Source organism: Chinchilla lanigera, unplaced genomic scaffold (genome assembly GCF_000276665.1).
Source record: "Chinchilla lanigera isolate Chin_1 unplaced genomic scaffold, ChiLan1.0 scaffold00053, whole genome shotgun sequence".
Lineage (NCBI taxonomy): Eukaryota > Metazoa > Chordata > Mammalia > Rodentia > Chinchillidae > Chinchilla > Chinchilla lanigera.
The window spans coordinates 13,383,683-13,385,142 of NW_004955454.1; the positions used below are offsets into that span (position 1 = coordinate 13,383,683).

Sequence of the window (1,460 nt, forward strand, 5' to 3'; positions counted from 1 at the left end):
GGGATTTAGCTCAGCGGCAAAAGCGCCTGCCTGGCAAGCACAAGGTCGTGAGTTCGGTTCCCGGTACCGGAGAAAAACCAAAAAAAAAAAAAAAACAAGATAGTGAGCGTCTACCTGATTAGCTGAACCAGGAAAAGTTTGTTGTAAAACAGGGGCTCTACTACTATGACTTGATTTCCACTCACTACTAAGCTGGTCGTTCTCACTGGGCTGATTGCCAGGAGAGGTCTAACCTTTTGTCTAATTTTACACAAAACAAGGTAGTTATGAAGAACTAAGAAGCCCTTTGGGACCTGATCAAGCCCATGTCTCCAGCCATGTAACCTTCAAAGTATCTGTCTGGTCTACTATCAGAAGCCAAGCAGGGTCAGGTCCTGCTTGGTGCTTAGGAAGGAGAACCGATCTAGTCCAACGTCCCCTCATCTATTTATTCTGAGACATGGTCTCACTCTGTTGTCCAGTCTGGTCTCAAACACCTGGGCTCAAGAGATCCTCCTGCCAAAAAAAAAAAAAACCCAAAACAGAGAGATCCCCCTGCCTCAGTCCCCTAGTTGGGTTAGCAAGCCTGCACCACCACATCCCACCCAATGTCTCATCTTAAATAACATTTAGTAGTGTTTTAGCTATTTTAGCAAAATGTATTTATCTTCTATTTTTCCTCCAACTGCAATTCTTAACAAAATTTGTATATTTGTATTTTACCCAAGTTTCAAACAGATAAACACAATTCAGATGTAAAAACAAAAAAGCCTCTCAATAGAAAAAGCTTGAGTAAAAGATAAATCATAATCTGAAGTTACAACACAATTTGCTTGATAAGCCTCCAATTCTTTTTTTTTTTTTTTTTTTTTGAGACACGGCCTCACTTTATAATTCATGCTGGCCTGGAACTCACTAAGTAGCCCAGGCTGGCCTCAAACTCCTGGGGATCCTACTCAGTTGCTGATTTTATAGGCGTGCACCACCACGCCCTGGCTAAATCTCCAACTCTTTGAGTTGCTCACCCTGCCCTTCAACTGATTTTCTCTTTGCAAGATCATCTTCTTCCTCAGTCAGAACGTTGTATGCTTCACGCTGCCACTATCTTAACAAAACCCACTCTGAAACCCTAACGCTCTGAGGACGCCCTCAACTGCACGGGGCTCTCCCAGCGTTCCCCTCCGCTGTCCAACAGCCGCAGCAACCAAGGAGCAGGCTCAACTTTAACATACGCCAGCAGTTGAAAAATGATAAATTCAAGATCAGAGGAAAATCCCGGGCATCTGACAAGCACAAAAGAGTGTGTCTGACACGGAACCGTCAAGAAACATTTCCCGGCGGTCTTTGGCTTACAACTTCGGCATTCTGCAACCGTGAAACCTTTGACCCCGCTTCGCTGTTACTAACGATTACCTACCCGTTGTCTCCCAACCCGTGCAGGAAAATGACCTGAAAGAGAAGAGGACAGTCAGCACGGCCCC

The 1,460-nt window shown here is 44.8% G+C and overlaps 1 protein-coding gene across 1 annotated transcript in view; it reads right to left on the bottom strand.

Moving 5' to 3' along the window:
- Positions 1-1,428, bottom strand: part of Lypla1 (lysophospholipase I) — a gene marked incomplete at its 5' end in the record, with an annotated part of 28,260 nt that extends 26,832 nt beyond the window's left edge. Inside the window, 1 exon segment of the mRNA XM_005396070.2 lies at positions 1,397-1,428. Coding sequence (XP_005396127.2) covers positions 1,397-1,428 — 32 coding nt within the window.
- Between the last annotated feature and the right edge of the window lie 32 nt (positions 1,429-1,460).